At 38.5% G+C, this 21,405-nt stretch overlaps 1 protein-coding gene across 2 annotated transcripts in view; it reads left to right on the top strand.

Annotated features, from left to right (window-relative positions):
* Positions 1-21,405, top strand: part of KCTD5 (potassium channel tetramerization domain containing 5) — a 32,281-nt gene that overhangs the window by 2,811 nt on the left and 8,065 nt on the right. Inside the window, exons 2-6 of one of the 2 annotated variants that reach the window (XM_051632006.1) lie at positions 4,440-4,548; positions 5,279-5,370; positions 6,019-6,114; positions 9,232-9,336; positions 15,571-15,696. In XM_051632006.1, coding sequence (XP_051487966.1) covers positions 4,440-4,548; positions 5,279-5,370; positions 6,019-6,114; positions 9,232-9,336; positions 15,571-15,696 — 528 coding nt within the window. The remainder of the gene's footprint in view (positions 1-4,439; positions 4,549-5,278; positions 5,371-6,018; positions 6,115-9,231; positions 9,337-15,570; positions 15,697-21,405) is intronic. The other variant, XM_051632007.1, reaches the window with a different exon arrangement.

The raw sequence follows: 21,405 nt of genomic DNA, 5'->3' as shown, positions 1-21,405 counted from the left end.
ATAAGCGTATTTCATGTTTGTCTGATCATGCTCCATCTGGTAAGTATGTAACTCAGAAACAGTGAAGGAGGAGACAAATTTTTTTATAACTTCAATGAGTTAAATCAGCTTGTGGAAAGCTCTAATGTTGTTCCAGCTTACAAAAGGGAAGGGGGGCAGGTTCTACATCTAGGAGCAAGACCAAGCAGAAGTGTCAATAATTAAATTGGCTCCTACACCAGTGAATATACATCTTTGAAAAAAAAGTTTAGCTCACGTTCTTTCCTGCTGTGCAAGATTGCCAAGTCAGAATTTTTAGCAAATGAAGCGATAAGAATTGCTTATCTCAGATGAGAACAGACCTATAAGCAAAACAAAAAATATTAGAGCTGTTTCTGCCTAAACTCAATAAATGAGGCATATAAAAATTAACTATGTTGATACATTAAGAGGGTCTGAAGGAGGTTAATTGGATAGGTTTATTGGAAACAAGAGTAGGAAACTGAAATAGTTCATAGGTTGTGCTTTACAAACATCAGTTGTGTACATGGGGATTTTCCTCTACTGTAATTTCTATGACAACATGTTTTTTTGGTATTTAACTACATAAATCATAAGATTTCCTTAATGCTTTCTATTAAAAAGAATTGAAAGGCCTCAAGAAATGTAGCGTGTTTGCCTTCAAATTATCTTCTGCTAGAGTTGAACAAGGCTGTGCAGCCTATCTCTTGGTATCAGTTACGTTTCCAGCTGCAAGGGAAGAAAGATTAACGTTCACACACCCTGAGGCAAAACTAGTGTTGAATGAAATGAGATAATGATACTGATTCTCTGAAGTTAGTATTTTTCACAATCATAGAATCATAGGGGTTGGAAGGGACCTGGAAAGATCATCTAGTCCAACCCCCCCGCAGAGCAGGGTCACCCAGAGCACATCACACAGGAATGTGTCCAGGCGGGTTTTGAATGTCTCCAGAGAAGGAGACTCCACAACCTCTCTGGGCAGCCTGTTTCAGTGCTCTGTCACTCTCACAGTAAAAAAAAATTTTCTGATATTCACCTTAAACCTCCTATGCTCCAATTTGTATCCAAATCACACAATGTGATATACATCTTTGTATTTAAGAATCTTCTTTGTAATTAAGAGGATTTGAGAATTGTTTCAGCATATGAATGACTGGTAGTGGTCATACTTACTGTTCACAATAGGGCTTGTTTTCCAGAGTATTTAAATCTTACTTCAGACATGAATACATAAAAATAGACAGCCTTTTCCAACCTTGTTTAACTTATCTAATGCTTGTATTGTAATTTTTACTGTCAGATGTTACCTGAATTCAGCACCTTCGTATTTTATCTATATGCTAGTTTTTCTTCTATAAACTGTTCTGTCATTCTTTAAACTTTCCTCAGAGTGAGAAGATTTTCAGCCTTTCTTCATCAGGTTTTTGCCAAGAGTGTTCATACTTGAGTTAAGCATAATTGTGCTGAGGTAGAATCTGTTATGGAAGGAAGCAAGCAAGCACTGAATGTTTTAGAAAAATCAAAATCCTCCTGGCAGCAGGTCCTGAACTGTCAGTACTAAAAGGTGTCTTAATTGCAGTCATTATTGTAAGATATAGCTGTAATAAACTTTCTCTGCCCAAGAGATGTCTGATGTGGGTTATGTTATAAATGTAGTTTTGATTAGTGTTCGCACTCCGATGGTGCTCCAGGTTTTTGGGCCACGTAGTTTGAGAAAAATATGTTCTGGGCATCCAGCTCAAAGTTTAAAAAGCGTAGTGGCTAGCAGAGACAGCTATTTCTAAATCCAGATTTAGTGCCAAATATTATTGTATTTCTGTGCATATTGCTGCCTTTAGCAGAACTGCTGCTTGCTCAGTATATTTAAATTATGTCAGGTTTTCAGACACTCATGTTGGAGCACAGCTGTGAGCCAAGAGCTCACATTCTGGAAAAGAATTTGAGAAGTCTTTGGACTATTTTTGACCTCAAGAGAATAAACCGGAAAAAAATTTCAGACATTTCAACTAGTGTATTAATGCTATTCTTGGGGAGAATTAGGGAGATCTATGTCTTTAGTCCTGCTTGAATCCTGTACCCGATTCTGGTACCCACAACTCAAGGTCACTTCAAAATCGGAAAAGTTGAATAGCAGGCACAAGATGAAACATGGCTTGGTGGAAGGTTGTAAAGAGCAGAACAGGCTGTTTTTGGCAAGGAGTGATACATACTTAGGGACTAGAAAACCAATAGTGAAGCCTGTCAGTCTAACAAAGGTATTGTGAGATCCAACTGGTGAAGCGTGAAACTACAGATGTCCAGGCTAGAAAGCAGGTATTTTTAACAGCAACAGTAGCTAGTTATTGGAATGGCTGGCACAGAATGGTTAGGTTTCACCACTACTTTCTAAAGGTTAAATTAATTTCGATGTTTTCTTGTGCGTGTGGACAAAGCCAATCCTAAAATATTCTGAATGCATGGAAAGACTTATGACCCATATTTTGAGAGTTTTAGGTGGAGTAGATGACTACAGTACTGTGTCAGCTTTTGTTGGATTTATGTTTACATAAATACCCTTACAGATCTAGTGTAATCGGCTTTTCTTAGTGATTTCAACACAAAGTACTTAGTGTATGCTGAAGGATAATCAGGCCCCTCACTCTGAAGGAGGAGTGGGAAGGCATTTTCTATAGGAAGATGCCTAGGAAGTAAATTTTGTGCCTCTTTTTTCTGTGCATTCATTGCATATCATTACAATAGTCTTTACTGAGTGGTTTATATTTTGAGTCTTGAGTCCCTGGCACTAGTCTGTGTCATACCTGAGTTGTAAGATCCAAGTCCAAGACACACTCCTTTCTCTTTGGAAGAATGTTAATTAATGCACGTTTTCCATATCTGTTATCTGAGTAAGGAGGTGGCCAGTTACTCTGAATTGTTCAGTCTATGTATGATTTTACACAGAATTTCCATAATAAAGTGAATCCTGTTGGATTTGGATAGCTCACTGTTACAATGTAGCCAGAGTTTTTAAACTTCGACTATTGATATTTACTGTTGTGAAAAAGAAAAAAGTAAACAAGTACAGCCGTCCAGAAACAAAATCCACATACCTGATAAGGCATCCACCATCTTTTTTCCAATGAAACATTTTAGGAATTTAGGTACTGTTAAATGAGAGAGTTTTCAGGTGTCAAAGTTCAGTAATGAGGTCTTTATGTATCAGCATTAATGTCCAAATGGAAAGGATTTAGTCTGTACATTTTTTTTCATGCAGAACAAGTATCACTATTACATGTAGATTTGGGGGAGAATTATTGAAAATTAGTTAGGATTGTTGGTAGTGATGCTTTTTTGGTATCTCCTGTAAACAACTAGAATATTAAGAATAAATAGAAAACGTATTTCGGGTGCTGCCACACCTGTCCAGTATTTATCTGTAGGAGATCTATTGCACCAAAACTTTAGGCACTAAAGGATTAATACTGTCAGTGATCCACCTGATAGTAGAAAGGAGCAGTGGCCCTGTCAGATATTTGTCTTATCAGCCTTCCTTAGACCTCTGGCCAGCACAAAGTATGTTAGTACTGCTTTGATCACAGGTGTTTACACAAAGACTAAATTGTGTCAAAAAAAATCAATTTTCTCCTTTGTCTCTTTGTCAAGAATATTAGCTGCTCAGCTGAGTTTCTTTCTCTGTATTTTGCATTCCACAAAATACTGTACTCTGTTCTGTGAACTGACCATCAGTTACTTTGATCTCTCCTTTCAGCCTCTGCGTGAGGTGTGCAGGAGCTGCATCTCCAGTGTATGGTTTTTTTCCACAAGATGCATGTGCAACCCTTGCTTGGCACACAGCTACTCTCTCAGTACCCTGGGAGCATTTGTACATCTGAGCTAAGAGAAAACCAAGTTATTAGAACAAAGCGTTGAGGCTAAAGAGAAGGAATGTTTGTTTGCCTTTAATGAAAACAAGAAAAAAGCTAGTAGGTGAACCTCACTGGAATGTTGCCTTTGATCTGATTCCTCATATTTCCAAACAAAACATAGTTTTCTGTGTTATTTTTAACCGTAATTTTCAGTGTTCTCACTGCTTAGATCTTTCACAACTTTGATAAGTCTCTTTTGACAAGGGATTGGGGGGACTGGTCAGTTAAGAGAAGTTGTACATGATGGAGTTGAGTGATCAATTTGATATAATTACAATTACATTGTTGAATTATTTTTAACGTCTCAATAAATCTGGCTTTAATGGATGTGGCTATATCTGAATACCTGCTTGCTATTCAGATGCCAAGCTGAATATTAGCTTGTCGTGCCTGCTTGGATGTTCAAATCATGGTGGGTTTTTTTATTTTTTGTTTGTTCGGGTTGTGGCTTTTTTGTGTGTGTGGTGTTTTTTTTTTTGTGGGGCTTTTTGTTTTTGGTGTTTTGTTTTTTGTTTTGTTTTTCTAATCTAGGATGAAACAGGTGCCTATTTAATAGACAGAGACCCGACCTACTTTGGGCCAGTACTGAACTATCTCAGACACGGGAAACTGGTTATTAATAAGGACCTAGCTGAGGAAGGTAAGATGTTACTAAATCTCTTGCTTTCGTGTCACTTGCTTGTTACATTCACTGCTTCTGAGTCACCAAAAGTGACTTACAACTAGATGGTAAATCTCAATCAGTGTAGCATTTTGATCTATTTCAGGAAAAGCTGATAGGTATTGTGTAGATATATAGTATATGCTGTTATTTGAGTATGATTCCTGATTTACAGCCCCTGTCCCCAGTTGCAAATAGAACATAAATATTCAGACATGAGGGGAATGCCTTTTCTCATAAGATCTTGTATCTTTCCAGTGTGACCCTGTGAAATATTTGGGTTTAGTCCTTTTCAAGCAAAAATGACAGGAAGAAAAATTTTCTGCACACTTAGCAGCTTGCAGAGCTTTTCAGTTGGACTATTTGAATTTCTCTTTTGTATTCCAGCCTGAGGTGGGGCCTAAGCTGTGGTGGTCCATCAGTCTGCTATGAAATGGCATTTGTGCTCCTTTTTTTCTTTTTGTTTCCTGCTTCTCATTCTGTGTATGAAATAGCATCAGTTTTCTTTGGGATTTTTTTTTTTAGGACCTGAAGTTTTCCTTTAAGGGTTTTTTTTGGTGGCTTTTATTTTAGTTTTGGTAAATGAACTTTTCCTAGGGCAAAATAAGTAATTTTCTATAGCTGTAGAGAAGATAATCTTAGAAACTGGTTGGTAGTTTTGGCCTGAAATCTTTGGTTACACTCTTTCAAAAAAATGTTCTCATACTAGGTGTACTGGAAGAGGCTGAATTCTACAATATCACATCACTAATAAAACTGGTAAAGGACAAAATAAGAGAAAGAGACAGCAAAATCTCACAGGTGAGGCTGTTTTTTATTGTGTTTTTGATGATTTGTTCTATGGCAAGTAGTGGGTGAGTTCTGTTTTTTTGCCCTGACTGCTTATTTCCTCAGTAAGATGCTGGATGGTGCCTCCACCACTGGCTGAGCTGGAACCATTAGTACATAAAGATTCTTAACTGCCAGTACCTGCCAGTCTGCTTACAAGGGGCACAGACACAGGGTTCCAGTTCTTGTTCAAGAGCTGAAAGCATTCTAAGAATTGTCCAGAAAAGTCTGGTAACACTAGAATTTGTCGTATCATTTCTGGAAATAGTTATTTTAGAAAGCAGCTTTTGTAGAATTTATTTTTCTTATATACCTTTAGATGAGATTGCCTAACTAAGGGGTACCTGCAGTTTGTGCCTTGTGCTGTGCCGCAGACGTACAGAGGCTCTTTAGCTCCTGTCACACACTTAACATAACTGTTAAGTAGCACCTTTAGTCCCTGAACATTCATGAAGCATGGAGTCTTCTGCAAGGTGACTCTGAACACATTTTTTATTAAAAAAAAATAGCAAGGTGTTCAAGGGGGTGTTTCATACTTCTAAAGAAAAAAGGCAACTTTAAACAAGTCAAAAACATAGTGAATTCCATGCTGTGTTGAGCATCTTATCGTTCTTCTTGAAGGTGCCAGTCAAACATGTGTACAGAGTGCTGCAGTGCCAGGAAGAGGAGCTCACTCAGATGGTTTCTACAATGTCTGATGGCTGGAAATTTGAACAGGTAAAAAACCACATGGGATATAATTACAAAGTCTTCTAAAACTGCAGTTATATGGAAGAGGAGTAAAAAGTCAATTCTGTGCATCTTTTTATGTGCAGTCATTTTCAGAAATAGACTAGATAAAGGTATGCAGTTAAGTTAAAATTTTGTATTTGTATTCTTATTTGTCAGAGAGGGAACAAACTGTAGCTTCCCAGGAGGTAAATTGTATGCTGATCTTCTATAAAAACATCTACCTCATGGTTGAAATGTAGTTTCTTCAGTGTCTGCGTGAGTGTTTGAAGGGTGAATAAACAGAAATTAACTAATACAAGTTGATGTGAATCATAGGTCAGATATAAAGAGCTCTGGGTAAAATAAGTGAGACAAATGTTTGACAAATGTTTGTCAGGCCCAAACAATGGTTCTTCAGATAAAGGACTGATACACACAGGAGGGTAAACTTAACCAGCTTGGATGTGAAGCTGGATGGGTGTGGGTAACATGATGCTTTTGTTCCTTGCACTGCTTAAAAATAGCTTTGTGTGTATGTTCAAGAATACATTGTAAAATTGCAGTAAGATCTTTCTGTTATCTTTGCTGATCTCTGTAAATAAGAAACTAACTACATGGCCTCTTTATCCTTTACTTTCCTAACCTACCAAAATAATTGAACTGCTTTGGAGCAAGGAACCTGTTAACTCTGGAGTGAGATGCAAGTGCTCTGCTGCTAGCATCTTTTTCAGTGTCTGGTGTAGGAGAGATTGGAATAGGCACAAGCCTCTTGTCCTGTGCAGGCTCACTCTAATAACACAACAAAGCAAAATTTAAAAAAATTACGATACACGAGGGTAAAAGAGAACCTTTTGTTTATAGTTGATGAAATGTGCAAGGTGCTGGTGTCTTGTAGACAGTCATGGCCAGATAAGCTAAACCAGCACAGAGAAAGCTTCTTAAGCCTCAGTTCTCCAGCTCAAGTATTACCAGGCCTGCTTGGCAGGCCAGAAGCTCAATATTGTCTAAGTCCCTGGAGATCATCTCAGTTAGTGCACGTGACTGTTTTTTGACCAGCTGATGGGCAGAGTTTTATTTTGTGTTCTGCTTTGTCATGAGAAACTAGCTTTCATTGCAAGTAGAGGTTCTTTCCTTTTTAACAGATTAAATAATACTATGGCTTTTACCTGTGCTAAAGCCTTGTATTTTTTGGGTGACATTGTATTTAGGAGTAATACTCTGACAGTAAAAGAAAGGCTGAAAGAGCTGTTATACTATCTGTAAGAATTTAGAATCTCTTTTAGAACTGGATAATTCCAGTGGTTTTCTTGACTGTCATGTCCTTGTTTCCTCCAGCTTTCTCCCTACTTCCTCCCTCCCCCATGTTGCTCTTTCTTGGACACCGAGTTGGAAGCAGATAAACGCAAAGGCTGTATGGTCACACAACACTAGGCCAATTCTCTCCTTTGGTTGGGTCACAGACCTGGTTTTAGCAGACGTCATTGACTTGAAACATTAATAAAATATTCTGTATCATCTAAACAGTTTTATTGATAAGCTTTGAGAACTCTACAGCATTTCTGTAATTTATCTGTTCTAAGCTTGTCTTGCTCAGCAGCGTGTTTCCTTCGATCTGTGGGGTAGCACCTGCCACACTACATACATATCATTGGTGGGACAGAAATTACCCACTTTTTCAGAGGAGTAAAATTCCTGTGGGTTGAGGGTCCTTGTGCTCTGTGCCCCAGGTAACGTGTTTAACTGGTTGGTTTTGATAAAATATATTTGTTTAGCCTTAACATTAACAAATGTTCTTGTAAAGTACAATTGGATGTGGTGATTAAATAGGAGTGGAAGGTGTTAAATTTCTGGTGCATTTACCTGGATGTATTGATGCACTTTTTGAAAGAATTGGAGTGGAAGTGATGCCAGAGTACTGCAATTCTGTATCAGTCCCAGTCCAAAAGCAGCTGCTAGGAGTTGTGCTGCCCCACTTTTGTGATAACAGTGGGTTATTCTGCAGATGATTTTTAGCTACATTTGTAAACCTCTTCACGCAACCAGACAGAACAATATTTTGACAGTGATGCATAATGAGAAACTTAGGGTTCTACAGAATTGCTGCATACAAAGGCTTTAAACAGTAGTGGTGTGTAAGTCATGTACATTTTAATGATTAATGTACCCTGAGTCTGTCACCCTAATGCTGTCTTACATATGCTCACTGTATGAGGGGGATGCTATTTAGCTGCTATCTTCAAAATTATTCACATAACAATAGCAGAATAAAAATAAATGTACTGTTCATGAGCCTTTTCATCAGTGGTAATCTCCCGTTTACTCAGAATAAGCAGTTGTTTGGTTTTTCACACTTAATTTAAAGCTCTAATCTTTTTCAAGGTGTGCTGACAGGCTGTGCTTTTAATTTAAATGGGCTAGGAATTGCCATGTGATAGTAAGATAAAATATTTTTTGTAATAAGAAGTTGAGAAACTTAGCTGAGGTTATTCTGAACTTCTGAATTTTTAGACATTTGCAGGTGTGTACAGAGTTCTTGATATACTGATTTTTATGGGAAGAAAACAATTTTTTCCACTTCACTTATTTTCTTGGTTCTTCTGTACTTTACCCCTTCTAAAACCAATTTAGAGCACTCAGCTTTTTTACCTCTAGTTGACTTAATATGTTTCCTTAGCTGTATTTTGTTTATCAATATCTGGAACAAGATAAATCACTTTCATACCCAGGCTTGAGTTACTGCTTCACATAACACCTTCCAGTCTTGTATCCACGTTACCTCCTGCACTTGGCAAGTATGACAGGAAAATAATGCTCACTTGTATGATGCACCGAACTTGGTTTATGTTTTTCAGAGTAGTGGGCTACACAGTGACGTGGGGAAGTCTTGTGACTTAATATCAGTAACTCTCAACTTCCCTTGAAATTACAAAGGGCTTTGCAACTGCCTCCATAAATTTTAAGTATGTTGAAATTAAAGTTGTAGCTTGCTAGCAACCTGTTCTAGTGGCAAGTAAATGTTACCTGAATTTGAGCTCATCTGTTATTTGTACAATTTGGATAATGGTATTTGCTTCAGCTTTACAAAGTTTTCTTTTTGTGTTTTGCTTTGATTGGTTATTTCAGCTTGTCAGTATAGGTTCCCAGTACAGCTGTGGCCGGGCCCAGCAGTCAGAGTATCTGCTGATAGTGTCACGGGAAGAGAGATGCTTCCAGAAATGCTGCAGTGAGGTGTGTCACACCATTCTTTTTGCCCTCACACTAATGTGCTTGGCCTCCTTGCATTTCTACTGCTTTCAAGTCATTTCACTTTATTTCTGGATGTACAGCACATAGTAATTTGTGTGTATTTGTGACTGGCTTTTATTTATATTCACAGTATTTCATTATACGTTATGAATGTTCATATTGTAAAAGTAATAAAAACAAACAAATCCCTCCTAGTTATTTAGATAAAGGTTTTACTTAAGAAGAGGTCCTAGGTTCTCAGTAGGTAACTTTTTTTCCTTAAGTTTTCTTCCAAAGTTAACAGCCTTTAACCCATATTGGTTAAGTAAAAGTGGTGCAATTTAAACATTTGGAGTCCTGTAAATATAGCTTTGAGTTCATTGGTTTCAGAAAGGGAGATTTCTGTGTTAATAATTGTTCTCGTTTAAGTGTATTTCATCAACCTAATAGCTAGTTGAGTTCTGAGTTTGAACCCTTTACTTCTGGTAACTCTGAACTTACCTGTTTTTTTTTAGGTGGATGAAATATATTCAAACTGTAACAATGAATAACAAAATTTTTCAGAAATAAAATCTGGAGGAGTGAAGGGAGAACAAAACCAGCAGTTTTAAATCTTGTCTCAAATTGAAAGAATATCCTGGGGGTTTTTTGGGGTTGTTTTGTTTGGTTGGTTTTTGTTTTGTTTTTTTTCCCCTCTTGGGAAATTTTCTTGAAACTCAAATGAAGAATCATAGCTTCATTCCTTGTCTCATCCTTCCTACTCCCCTTGCCCTCAGGTCACTGCTTTTTTAATTGCTGTATTACCTCCCAGTGTTCAAGAGTTTGGGAAGGGCTTTTTGCTAACAGTAACACTGGAGTCAATTTTTGGTTTTTTGCATAGCCGTGCTCCATTTTGAGGTGTCTTATGTGAATTGATTTGGGAAACTGGTGATCTGTAGTGTTTTTCATCAATAAAATACTCTGAGTATTTGTTCTTTTCCTTGCTATATATATATATGGTTATTCAGTTTGAAAGATCAGTATAATATAATGAAAATAACATGACAGTAAAGTGACTTGATAAGAGCAGAACCTGACCTGTGAGTTTACATGGACCATCATCCATGCGATTATACATTTCAGATGTTGCCTAGCTATGCCCCAGAATCTGCTTTCAATGTACCAAGCACTGTCTGTTTCTTGTAGTTGTATAGGTAACATTTGAAATGTGGAATTAATGCACCAAGCTTGCAGAGTTTCTGGAACCAACTAGGAAAGGTGGCCTGCTATTAAGGGTGTATAGAGTACAGGCAGCATGATACTATTCATATGTTCATGTCCTAGATAGCTCAAAGTAAAATTCAACATAATAAGATGGGAGAAGGTAGTGAAGAAAAGAATGCAGATATAAAATTAAAATTAAAGAATCTGGAAGGGAATAAATTTTATTTTCTCTTAGATTTGAACTCTGACAATTTCATTTACAGACCTAAATTAATTATACTTGTGGCCCTGGTGTCAGTCATCAGTGCTGAGTTTAGCAGTTATCTCTAAAAGGTGTAGAGGCTATTTTTACATTTGTGTAGCTTGATTCTGTAAAAAAAAGAGGGGAGGACTTTCTTTTATTCTGTCGACTGTTAGTTAGTTTAATTAGAAAAAAAAAAAAAAGACAAGCTTTCCAAGACAAACTTTCTAGTGTATAAGGAGTTCACCATGTCTGAAATAGTAGCAGTAATATCCAAAGTATAAGAATATTTAAAGTAGGATTTGAGAGTAATTGTTACAAAACATACTCAGTTTTGAGAATCTGTCCCTCACAGAAAGAAGGAATTTGGTAGTTTCGAAGTAGAAGAATTGGTTAATATGAGTTACTGGAGTGAGAAGCAGAGAAAGACAGGGGTGCTGTTTGTGCAAGTTGGAGTGGTTATCTGTGATGTTAATGCTGCTGCTAATGTGTCCTGTAAATGTACTGTATAGATCCTGACTCAATGTTGTTGAACAGCACACCAAACCAGTATAGGCCAGTTACTGAAATGTGGCTGGTTTTAAGATCTGTCTCAGTTTAGTTAGGCATGAGATTTGTTAACTTCAGAAATGTTCCTAAAAGTGATGCACCAACCATTTTGCCTGCTTATAGGGATATTTTTAGGTGTACAGTCATTGATTTAAGACTGGGAGAGATTAATATATTTTGCTGCTGTTGAGTAACTTGATGCAGGAATCATTTGGCCTATTCTATCAGCTGTATCACTTTTATCATCTGTCTTAAACAGTCTTTTTTGAAAGACATGGTTATCTTCTCACAGAGCTGCAAACTTAGAAAAAAATATTCAGAGAATTACTTAATTATTGTCCCTGAAATTCATTCTTAGATCTTCCCTCTTTGAAAACAAGCCTGACCATAGCTAGGCATAAGGTAATGTCTGTCTGTTCACCTTTACTTATGCCAAACTGTTTTTTTTTATTTTTGTGGGGGTTTTTTTGTTGTGGTTTGTTTGTTTGTTTTTAATTTTGCCCTTTCTGATTGTCATCTTTCTTACTTAAAAGTCCAGGCTTTATGAGACAGGAACTTCTCTATTGTTATTTCTCTGACTTTTCAGGAAAATCCTGACCTGTCTTGGCACATCAAGCAGTATAATGCAAATAACTATATTTCTGCTTAATAATAATAATAACGCATTCCATTCATGCTGGTTTTTTTTAGTTACAGCTGACAGCCTACTAGTGTCAGCACCCTTATTCCATGCAAACAGTGAATGGATCATGAAATAATTAATTTTCTGTACTCAGTTAGTGTTGGGGGCTCACAGAGACACTCAAGCAGGGTGACACTTCTTTGGGAAGGAGTGTAACGATGCAAGTCATGGAAGGAAAAAAACAGGAAAACCACATACATGCATGTACACCTACATATATATGATAATACAAATGTATGAAATTCAGAGTTTCCAAATGTTCTTTTTTCCCTTCTTAAGTTCTTGGTCATTAAAACTCTGTCTACTGTTTAAACCCCGTGAGCCAGATAAGAGTTTGTCCTTTCAGAAAGCCTGAGAAACAGTAGGCTGGATAATTTGAAATCTTTTTCCTGTGCTTTGTAATGCATTTTTTGCAGACCTCAGATTACTCTGATTTGTTGTGGGTTCTGGTTTGTTGTGGGTTTTTTTCAAGGTGAGGGAGGAGGTGGAAGGCAGGGATGGACAGAGACAGGTGTGGGTGTGTAACAATTCCCCCCAGTTTACCAGCATCCTTCTTAAAATGTTCCCACCAACACTGGGAACACTGGGATGACTTGGAATACAAGTGCTGGTAAACTGCTTTGTTTCTGATACACTTTCTGACACAATGGTTCAGCTGTAAACTGCAATAATTTTCAGTTGTTTCTTTTTCTGTCATCACCCTTAACTGTTGCTGATGCATCTCAACAAGATACAATGAAGTTTCTAGCATGCTGTTGTTACTATGCTTGCAAAAATGACTTTATCTTGAAATGCACCAGCTGATTACAATGGCAAAAAGTCATCCCGATGTTTTGCATTCGGTTCAATCAGCTAGCTAGTAAGTAGTGTCTTCCACATCTAAAAAAAAAAAAAAAGACTTAGGACTTAGTTGTAAAAGGTTAACTTACTTGGATTATGAAGCATTAGTGGGGGATATAAGTAGCTGTCAGCTGAAGATCTGTCAAACTTGTTGAACCAGAATTGGTGATTTGACTGATCTTTTGATCTTTTGTTATACCTGCTTTCAGAGGGGTCATCTATTGCTTTTGAGTGTCAGTGATTAAAGAAGTATTTTTCCTTCTGGTAGTTGTTGTCATAGCTAATGTGTTATCAAGTTCTTGCCATTTTGGAAGAAGAAAATCTGTCAGTGTACTAAACCAAATCATATGCTTGAATTTTAGACTTCATACATTATGAAGGATACTTTTTATGTATACTTTATATATATTATGAATATACTTTATGTATGAATATACTTTATGTATTCTAATTCATATTCAGAGAAGGTGAATTATGCATGGCTTTATTTAAATATGTATCCAACTTTTGGAGTGCTTTCTAGCCTTTAAGTGGGTTAAAAATACTGTTTAAAATAGTCCCATGTTTTACCTCCATAATTGAAGCAGTTACTGTATTTGTATGACATGGTTTCTAATTGCTATATAATATATGGGATAAACTTTATACCACTTCAGCAGACTTCAAGTCAACTTAACTGCTTTTTTCCCTGAAAATCCGTGCATTATATTTTTTGCTGATGTTTTGCTGCTAGGAAAGAGAATCAGCAAACCATATCTATACATGAAGTAAGTATGGTTTGATTTTCCAGCTTTTTCAGGACTTCGTTAGTCAGTTTTGTGCAACTAAGCAACTAGTTATTGCATGGGCTTTGTTAGTGTATATTTCACAAACACATTATGGCGCAGGTTGCAGAGACTACCCAACTCAGCGCTGCAAGATAATGGTGCCTTTGCATTCCAGTGAGGTTTTATTGGTGCTTCCTAAAAAAACGGGATTTTGTAATGTCATTACATGGTTTTCATGAGAAAAATAGTTTGTATCACATTAATTTATGATCAGCTTGTGTTCATTACTGTGTATGTGTTCTGCAGAGCTAGAGCGACCTTAGGAGCGAGGGAGGGAAGGGTTCCTGGTGGTCACACCCAGCGGTGTAGGTACAGTAGGTACCCTAGGAGTGCTGAATTTTGTTTGCCAGTCCTGCTCGTTCTCAGATGAGCCTTGCATGTTGTAATGCCGCCAGGGTATGGCAGGGTGTGACGTTGCCTAGGCCTGGCACCCAGCTGGTTCCTGGGGCAGACGTGACCTGCTCATGGGGGGGACATGAGCACCCCATCTGTGGAGCTGCTGCTCGGCTGTCTCACCACACTGCTGGAACATCCGAGCATCTCTCTCCTCTCTTCTCCTTAAAAGTACAATGAGGCTTTATTTTCTCCTGACAGTGCAATATGGAAGCTGCATTTAGCCTTGGTCTACCTTCCTGATTCTTGGAGGAATAATCTTATCGCTCAAGTGCAGATTCTGGACCAAGATTTCATCTTGGCTGCATCTTCCCTGCTTTAACAAGGCTTTTACTCTTTTTGGAGCTCTGCTAGGGTAATGGTAATACAGAGTTTTTAAACAGATAACTATAGTGTTTCAACTGCTGTTGTCCTAAAAAACAAGTAAATCCTTTTCCGTGAGGCCATTACCAGGGTGCTTTAATTGATATAATAGAGTCTGGGGAATAGGACAGCCTTATCACATGTCTGTGGTGATTTGGCAGGTAGATTGAAAACAATTTTGGTAATGACATTTAGATAGAATGCATCTGCAACAGGTTGATTTTTAGGACTTTGATCTGTGTCAGTAGTAATAGCAACATACATTATCTTGTCATACTTTTGAAATAAACCTTTAAAATAAATGAACCAGCTGCATCTGAATGCATTCTGGCTTGGAAAGACGGGCTGTGTAAAGATTCTAGCATTAGGTAAGTGTACTTTGTGTAAGGTAAGACGAGATACATGACATTTCTGCCATTTGATAAACATGCTGCATATGAGGTAGTACTGATGTTGAGTATTTCCTTCTTTCTCAGTAAATTGTCATTTTTCAATATTGAGACTTGTAGAAGCTTGGATATATGTCATATTTCATTATACATGGCTTCTGCTTGTAGTGCTTCTTTAATTAACTTCCTTGTAGCGGTACATATGAATTTCAGATGTCAGTCTTAGTGTCCTGCTATTCTGTCCCTTGCTGTTTTCCAGTCAATTGCAGATATAGTCTTTGTCCACTCAAAATATGTTTTAATAGAAGTACTGTTACTCTGTAAGTGAAGTGGTGGGTATCTCTTCAGGCTAAAGTGCTTCCTGCATGCAGCCATTTACATGTTAAATCATGCCACATTAAGGTACCACATACACACTTTCTAAAAATTTAACTTTGGAGGATGGAAGGTTTCTAGTAGATAACAGAAAAAGGGAAGAGGCTACTTCTCCACTGGCTTGTCTCTGTAGGCTTTTTTTTCACAGTATAATAATAACCTTAAATCATTAATTCTGTAAGTGTTTAAAAAGAAAAGCTTTCTTTATCTTATCATCAGAGTGTCAGTGTATTTGTCACCATCAAAATGTGTGTGCATTGAAGTGGAGTATTATGCTGCAGGCATAACCAACAGTGAAGAGTGTTTGTACTAATTATGAGAATTCATGGAATTGTGTGAAAATGCAACTGAGATATTTTTTTTTTCATCTTTCAGCTGGTCAGTATTGGTTCTTCCTATAACTATGGCAATGAAGATCAGGCTGAATTTCTGTGTGTTGTCTCAAAGGAATTGCATAATACTCCCTATGGCACAACCAGTGAACCCAGTGAAAAAGCAAAGGTAAGTTACTAGGCATTTGACTAAAGAAATTGTGTCAAATTGGGTGGGCTTCACTAAGTCATGCTAGGCTTATCTCTGTTCTGGGCCGTTATTTAATTGCCTTTTTTCCTTTCATTCATGACTAATAATGGTTCCCTGCTGCAAATGGTACCGTCATCATTCCTTATACCAAATGCATTAATTAAATGCAACATTCTGTACTGTTCCTGATACCTCTGGTTTTTTTGATTACTGGTGGATATTTGCTGTCTACAGTTGAGAATCTACCTTTTGTTTCTTGCACGTTTGAATGCTTCCTTATTCTGCTATGCTTTTCAGTTGAAAACTGTTTTTTCTTGCTTGAGTTCAACTGAAGAAATCTTACAGTCAGGAACAGAGATTGTAATACGCTGTCTCTGCAATATGTTATAAAATGAAGGTATTTCTTAGCTTAATATTTTCAGGCTTCTACCTAGTTCTCTTTACTTTCTGTCACCAGCTTTACAAAAAGATTGTAATGGACACAATATCTTAGCATTTTACTCAGTTGTCTGTCGGAGTTTGTACAAGGGAAGATGTGAAAACTGAGTAGTAATAAAGCAGATCTGTTATGTATTTAAGTATATTCTTCTGTGCATATCAAACTGGTTTTAATCCTGGTATTGTTCCTTTGTGTGAGGATATGACTACAGACAAATGGGATGCTTTTGTAGTTGGCTTAAATGCTTATCATTGAGTATGTGTAGATGGAAACAATTGATAAAATATCAAAGGTTGCTTTTTTAGGAATCACCTTCAAAGAAATTAATTTTGAAATATTGCTAAGAATTGATCTGGATCTTGGCACTGTGGCTTCAAATAGGTAAAACTTCACTGCTTTCAGTGCCTTGTAACTTGGTTGTGCAGCTACACATACGGAGACATATTTGTAAGTTGCGCTATAAAAATACTCTAGGCTTTATGTTGGATTCTTAGTGAAATTATGTTCTTTTGTCACTGTTGAGAGAAAACTTCCAAGGTGTTGAAAGGCATTGATGTAGTCAAGGGTAAACATTGACCCAGGATAAGCCATGGCTCACTCTTCCCAAAACCCTAGTCAAGGTCTGCTCTTGCCAGGATGCTTCAGGAAAACTTCAAAAGTTGCCAAGCTAGAGAGATGTTTGACAATAATTTAGGGCTGAGATATGTACCTGAAATAAAACATAGGATTCCTGAACTGTACAAACATCTTCATAAGGAACGACAGTACATCTTCAAGGAGCTTCAGAAGTTGTCAGTTACACTGCATCCTTAATGTAAAAGAAAATACGGATCAAAGGAAACTATTAAACCCTAAATGCAAAAGCTAGTTCAGAATGCAGTACAACTCTGTAAATTCAGTAGCTCTGAGAGAAGCTAAATCTTGTGCCTTTCCATTGAAGTGCTTCTTGGTTATTGTTTCAGAAAAGAGAGCAGAGAATAGTTTGACCAGGGTGATGAAGAAGAAATGCTGTTAGTTTTGGTTGGAGATAAAAACATTCACTGTTTTTGTTCTGTAAGAGTTTAGCTGTTGCTAGCAATTAATGGCAAAACTTGAAGAATAACTTTTTTATATGTTGTGCTTCTAATAGGTAACATTTTTATAGGTATATGTTGTGTCTGGAAAAAAAAATAAAATAAAAAAATTTTTGGTTGAGAAGTTTCTGACAGCTGTGTTCAGGAATCTTGGCTGGGCTTGGGAGCTGTTGGCTCAACATTCCCCTCTTAGCCCATATTTCCCTCTTAGTCCATGGTAATCCTCTGGTCTGCAATCTATTCATCAAATGTCTGAGTTGATCTTCATGAAGTTCATGTGACTGAAATTGTGGTACCCAGTGATATATACAGAATAATGTGTTCAGATACTGGGGCTGACTTTTAGAAGCCATGAGAAAGTCATCCTGTTACTTTTGCAGCAGTTTGAGGAAGCAAAAAACAGCCAGTATGTAGTATTTATGGACAAGCGCTTTCATTTTAATTTATAGTACTGGACTTTCAGAATAGGAAAAAACATCTTCTGGTAGCCCATCTAATTAATCTTCACCTTCATTCCTTTTTAGAGACTTCTTGCTTTGTGTTTTCTTTTTTTTTTTAAACCAGTTTGCATAGTAAGTTAGTAGTTGACCTCCATGTAACCTTCTAACACACTAAAGCGAACGAAATTAAGGCATTTGGGACATTGACTTAAATGGTTCGTGTGTCTTTTACTGGTAGCCACGGCACCACTGAAAGATAACCCTGAGTGTTCTTCTCTTCCACACTGCCTCATTGACCTGTCGCTCTGGGGACAAATGACCAAGGCTTATTTAGAAATTCTGCATCCCAAGTTAGATTCGCAAGTGCTATCCTTTCCCATGTGTGGCAAAGAGTACATGAAGTTAAGGTACCAGCTTTACAGTTTTGCCCAAGCTTTCGCTATAGTTGTGGTTCCCATTGTTATGCTGCATGGCACTGTTGTCTTCTATCTGCTGACTTTTAGGACATTTGAAAAAGGAATTTTTTCATGAAATTTGTAATGTTCCTCCTTGAAATTGTCTGCTGTCATACTTTCTTACAAAGAGTGGAGGATCCCAGGTAAAAGTAAATAAATGTCATTCCCAGGTGCGTCAAGTGTAAGTGGACTGTACTTTGCTGCAGCTCTGACTCACTTGCAATCTCTTCTTTTCCCTTCCTTTCTCTATACTTGCTGCATGCTGCATGCGACTCAGAGTGAGGATGAAGAAACGGATTACGATATGAATGACTCAGATTAAGTGTAATTGTCATGGTGAGCACTAGTTGCCCTAGGATTTTACCCAGATGCTTTTCTGCCTCATCCAATTCCTACCCCCACTAGTGCTGTCCTTTGGCTAGTCCTGGTGGCGTGTGTGTTTGTGATTATAGTTGTGGCATGGTTAGAAAAGATAGACTTCCTGTTGTAGATATTGCTTCTTAGATAGAATAATTAGTGTTGCCATTAGAATCTTTATTGCGATTGGTTCTTTTAAAGCTTTGCTGAGAAGAAAAATTCTTCATATAGACTGTGGGGTCAGAACTACTTTTTCTTTTACGTGCACCAGCTTTTCTGTCAATTTTTTTATATATATACAAATTTACAGAATACATTTTTAGTAAATACCTAATTTGGCAATAAATTAGCAAACTTGACTGAAGTGCAACATAGTTAAAAGATGATCTTATCTGATAATTTTGAAGCGAATATTTTTTTAATCAAGACCTGACAAGTATAAGTAAATAGTATGATCTCGGTGCTAGAGTTAAATCTATGGCATGAAGCAACTCTCTCCAGGGAGGAAACAGATCCTTTTCACTGTAATTTGACATTTTATTGAAGATCAATATACTTTAAAAGTCACAAATGGAAGAACACAAAAGTTGCATTGGAAAAAACAACTTTTGCAACATTTTCCTACTGTGTCTGCAAGGACTGACTGCTTGTATTTATTCTGCTATCCAGTTTCTAGAAGATAACTTACTATTGAATATTCAGCAATACATTTGAGCCTATATAATTTGAAGATATTTACCACTGCATGAGATTGAACTCCAGGTTCTCTCCTATACACCTGAAATTTTGAGTTGTAAAGTAGCCTTATAGTTATGTCTGAAGTGTTTGTTCTGCATAGCTGAAGAAGAACCTGCATTATTTTCTAAATCAGTACTAACAGCAATTAATGCTGAGGTAGAATAAAGTCTTTTGTCAAGTCTTCAGGAATGCCTGCAAGGAATGGATCAAATCTGAAGCTTTATAGAAAAAAAAAAAAAATTAGCTGGCACTGTGCTGGAATTGAATGCAAGATTCTTAAGATGCCTGAGAGATGATCAGTCCTTAAAATGGTATTCCATCTTCAGCAGATTTATTTTTAGTGGGAAGAAGCAATTCTCACATTCTGCTTCCCTAAGAAGCAATCACACTCAGGTCCCCAGGATGTCAGACTTAATTCAGCGTTTTTTAGAGTTAGTAAGTCGTCTTTGGATCTGGTGCACCTGGAGGAAAAACAGAACAGAAACATGACAAGAAAGACAATCCTGAACACAGCAGATCTGCACCAGGGTTGTCCAGTCCCCAGTATCAGTACAGACTGGGTTATAAATGCATTGAGAGCAGCACTGCAGAGAAGGACTTGAGGATGCTGATGGGTGGAAGGCTGGAGATGAGCCAGCAATGTACACTTGCAGCCCAGAAAGCCAATTATCAAGGACTGTTGGAGCAGGTCCAGAGGAGGGACATGAAAATGATCAGAGAGAGAGGGCTGGAACAGCTCTTCTGTGAACACAGGCTGAGAGATCTGGGGTTGTTCCGCCTGGAGAAGAGGATCAAATTAACTCCTTCAACAGGGACAGGGATATGCTGTAGAGAGTCCAACAGAGGCCTACAAGGGTGATTAAGGGACTGGAACATCTGTCGTATGAGGAGAGGCTGAGAGACCACGGGCTGTTTAGTCTTGAGAAAAGAAGACTGAAAGGGGACCTTATTATAATGTCTATAAATCCCTGAAGGGTGGATGTCAAGAATGGGCCAGTCTCTGTTCAGTGGTGCCCTGTTGTGGTTTGGGGAGGACAAACCCAACTAGAAGCTCATGGGTGAGACAAAGGACAAGGAGGTTTCTTCACTGATTAAGGTCCTGGGCAAAACAGACTCAAGTTGGAGAAAAATAATAATTTAATTTCACGCTAACCAGATGCCCACAGGACACAGACCCACCCAGAGCAGGGCTCACACACCTCACCCCACCCCTCCCTTCTTCCCGCCCAAATCCCTTTGTTCCCGGTTTCTCTCCCTCCTTCCCGCAACTGCACAGGGGGTCAGGGGATGGGGTTTAGAGTCAGTTCACAGGCTGGTGGTTCCTGCTGCTCCTTCCTCCTCAGGAAGAAGGATTCCTCACAGTCCTGCCCTGCTTCCCCACGGGTCCCTCCCATGGCAGAGTCTTCCACCAACCTCTGCTCCATCAGCCCTTCCCACCAGCCCTGGAGCTGCTCCAGCGCTGCCCGCAGAGTCACGGGGGCTTTGGGAACAGGCACCTCCCCTGCCCGGGGGCTTCCACAGCTGCAGCATCCCAGGCCGCTGGCAGCAAATCCACATTCATCCCTCCTGGCTCCTTCAGGGAATGTTGCAGCATGTTCCTCCATGAATGCAGGGGGACAGCAGCCATCTCGCCATGGGTTGCAGGGAAACCTGTGCTTGGGCACCTTCTTTCCCTTCTTCCTCACCAACCACGGGATCTTCACCCCAGCACTGCCTTTCACCTCTCCAGTTCAGCTCTTCTTTCTTAAGTGCTGTCTCTGCTCAGCTCTTCTCTCAGTTCTTTCCTAAGTTAATGGCAGAGGTGCATCTGTTGTCCCTCTAATGGCTCCTTGGCTGGTTTGGAGCAGGGGGATCTTCTCAGCTTCTTACCCGAGCCACCCCTGGGGCCCTTCTCTCCCTACCAAAACTCCCACCAAACTAAACCAGCACACCTGTGGTAGGACGAGGGGAAACAGCACCGAGTGACAACACAGGAAGTTCCACCTCAACATGGGGAGAAACTTCGTTGCTGTGAGGGTGACAGAGCCCTGGGACAGGCTGCCCAGAGAGGTTGTGGAGTCTCCTTCTCAGGAGACTTTCAAGACCCACCTGGACACGTTTCTGTGTGACTTGCCCTGGGTGTTTCTGCTGCAGCAGGGGGGGTTGGACTTTATGATCTTCAGAGGTCCTTTCCAACCCATATGATT

This window comes from Apus apus, chromosome 14 (genome assembly GCF_020740795.1).
Source record: "Apus apus isolate bApuApu2 chromosome 14, bApuApu2.pri.cur, whole genome shotgun sequence".
Classification (NCBI taxonomy): domain Eukaryota; kingdom Metazoa; phylum Chordata; class Aves; order Apodiformes; family Apodidae; genus Apus; species Apus apus.
This window is presented reverse-complemented; position numbering and strand designations above follow the sequence as displayed.